The sequence below is a fragment of the Cynara cardunculus genome (genome assembly GCF_001531365.2).
Source record: "Cynara cardunculus var. scolymus isolate 2C chromosome LG 5, CcrdV1, whole genome shotgun sequence".
NCBI lineage: Eukaryota > Viridiplantae > Streptophyta > Magnoliopsida > Asterales > Asteraceae > Cynara > Cynara cardunculus.
Window position 1 is genome coordinate 9,192,355 of NC_037532.1, and position 2,917 is coordinate 9,195,271.

General features: G+C 38.8%; 1 protein-coding gene across 1 annotated transcript; it reads left to right on the forward strand.

Moving 5' to 3' along the window:
* Positions 1-275: 275 nt before the first annotated feature.
* LOC112512784 (putative cyclin-D7-1) lies at positions 276-2,642 on the forward strand. The gene is made up of 7 exons (XM_025118926.1): positions 276-302; positions 1,150-1,425; positions 1,510-1,596; positions 1,696-1,794; positions 1,880-2,084; positions 2,180-2,313; positions 2,400-2,642. Exons 1-7 carry the CDS (start codon positions 276-278, stop codon positions 2,640-2,642), a joined length of 1,071 nt encoding a protein of 356 aa, XP_024974694.1.
* The last annotated feature ends 275 nt before the right edge of the window (positions 2,643-2,917 follow it).

Consider the following 2,917-nt stretch of genomic DNA (forward strand, 5'->3'; position numbering starts at 1 on the left):
CTGGTGATTTCCTTTTCGCTTTCCTAGAAACAAACCCTAGCTAAACCCAATCGTCTTTTATCTCTCTCACTCTCACGACCTAGTTATAGCCCCCCAAAACGCAGATATCAAAACCCTGCTAATGAAACAAATGAAGGGCAAAGGGTTGTTATGGTTGTCACTGCATCATTCTTCCTCATTTCTTTCACAATTCAATAAGATTGGAGGTACGCTAAAAGAAACTGATGATGTGTTGGATAAAAACTAAAGAAATCAGAGATGTCCTATGATTGCTTATGACGACAATGAGTTCCATTAATGACATAAAAGTGAATAATTGGGTATACAAGGGAGGGATCTGAAAGAAAGACAATAGAAAATATGGTTCATCGCAGAAGAGAGTGGAAGAGTTTCATCGTCAGGGAAAATTCTTGAGGGGTAGAAACGTGTATATTATATAATGTAGTATTTTTTAAATTTTTTTGGAGAAAATGAGTGAAAAGGTAAAAGACCAATTGGCCCCTGAGTTAAAGGATTCTTTAATGGAGTTTCTACAAGGGACCCAAACCTTAAAAAAAATGCAAACCACAGGGACTCATTTTGTTACTTTCTTAATTTAGGGACCAAACATGTAACTTCCTCTAAAATTGATCTCCAATGTGATAGGATAATATTCTCCGGTTGAACCGGAGTTGTGCCCACTTAATTCTTCATGGTCCACACCATCTAAATATCTAATCACGCGTCCGATTCTTAAAAGCAGACAAATCCCAATCCAACCCGACCCGCAAAAAGATCCGGACACCACCTGAAAAATGCGAACCGTTGTCAATGAAAACGTCGCCACCATTCCGATCAACACTCGTGTCTGTTCACGTAATTGGTTACTGCAGTAAAACCCACCAATAAAAAACAACACATAAAAGTCACAACCCATTGCATTTACCCTCTTCATGCGGTACGTGTCTTTTCTTTTCAACCAACACCACCCTCCTAAACTGCTTTAAACCGTCCTTCCTCTTCCGCCATTGTTATCCCCTCCACCACCTTCTTCGGGAAGGGGATATCATGGATGAGTTTCTTCTTTGCCATGAACACGTCTGCGAATTGAGTCCACTGATTCCTTCCGCAAATTCTGATAATAAAAATGGTTTCTTGGAGGATTCAAACGAGTTTCTTCTTTGTGATGAAGTTTGGGATGTGAGTCCAGTTCCAGTTCCTTCGAATTCTTCTCGTCGTCCTCCATTTGATCATGATGATCAAACACAGAAGCTATATGGTAATAATTCGGTTCAACCGATCACGAAAGAAGACTGTGAACGCTCGTTTGATACTTATTTACGAAAGGAAATGAAGTATATGCCTGAATCAGGATACAAAAACTTTCTTGAATCCAATCGGTTCGTGGCTTCTTGTAGATGCAAAGCCATCCAGTGGTTCATTCACGTGTGTTCTTGAAACCCTCTTAACTTCGATAGTTTGTTTGATTGATGTTTTGTTCAACTGTTTTCGTGTTTCTTTGTTCTGCAGTCTCAACGGCGGTTTAATTTCTATATAGGGACTGTTTACAACGCAGTTAATTATATCGATCGCTTTATCTGCATCCATCAGTGCCCTGTAAGTCTTGTTTATTTGATTCTGTGTTGAAAGTTTCGTATTTAAAGATTAGGGTTTATCATGAATGCCATAACTAACGTTGGTTTTGTGTTGATGAAGGGGTGGAATCACTGGATGATGGAATTGCTCTCTGTGGCTTCTTTATCTATTGCCATCAAATTTGGTGAAACTGGGCCTCCCTCGTTACATGAAATGCAGGTCACACTTCATTTTTATTTATTTTCTTTTAATTTATTAATAAAATCATTGGTTTAAAAAAACCAAGTATTCAAACAAACTGCAGGAGGGTTTAGAGTATTGTTTTGAAGCAAAGTTGATCCAAAGAATGGAATTGAAGATCATGGATTCCTTAGGATGGGAACTTAACTGTGTCACTCCTCACTCATACGTCGAGTCGATCACGTGGGAATTGAGTTCTGTTATCAAGCCTTACGTTCTTGATCGGTTAACTTCAAGGCTAAACGACGATCTTCTCGCCTCTTCTCTTGGTACTTATTCCATTATCATCTTCGATGTCATCTAATTCCATTCGTAGATCAAGAACTTGTAATTATACACCTAATATCTTGCTGTATCACTGCAGACGAAGCATTGCTCATGTATCGTCCAAGTGTTATCGTCATGAGCGGACTCAGACTTGTCCTTGAGGACTTTTTCCCGTCAACAAGTCAAGATTATCTTTCCCACATCACCAGCTTCATTCCTTCAGATCAAACAGTAAGTTAGTAAGGATCAAAGTTTCAGTCTTTATTCATCTTTTCAAACAAAAACACTTTTCTGACATGGGTTCCATCGGTATGCAGCAAAATCTACAAACTTGCTACGAAACAATGCACCAAGTCTTGATTCGATCTCGCAAATTCGAAGCCAGCTCGAACCCTTCAAGCCCAGATACCGTATTAACCAAGGAGCAAGTTACCATCCACGAGAGACAGGTTGATCTATCGTTCATGGAAGGACCTGATAAGAAGAGCAAACTGAAGAGGAAGAGGGGGAAAGAAGATGATCATGGTGTTATGATCAAAAAGCATCAGAAGTCTGTATAGATTTTAATGACTTAATGTAATGTTGATAAGGATTGTACAACAGATGGGGTTATAATGGAGGGGTCATGCAAGTAGTGAATGTAATTGCATGAATATACTCATGATCCACATAAAGAGTGTGGATTTAATTGAAAATATAAAACATCACTTCTACTGATGTATTGTGTACTTGAAACCTATTGGACCAATTCCCTATGATGATTCTATGTCCACATATCAAGGGTCTGTTGTTTTGACTGAAATACCCTTTTGTGAAATGCACTACAATCACTACT

Bases quoted from the DNA above. Each gene is read 5' to 3' on its own strand.
- LOC112512784 (XM_025118926.1), top strand. From the start codon at position 276: ATGACGACAATGAGTTCCATTAATGAC. The intron at 1,426-1,509 runs GTGTGTTCTTGA...TTTGTTCTGCAG, and splicing joins CCATCCAGTGGTTCATTCAC to TCTCAACGGCGGTTTAATTT. The intron at 2,314-2,399 runs GTAAGTTAGTAA...ATCGGTATGCAG, and splicing joins TCATTCCTTCAGATCAAACA to CAAAATCTACAAACTTGCTA.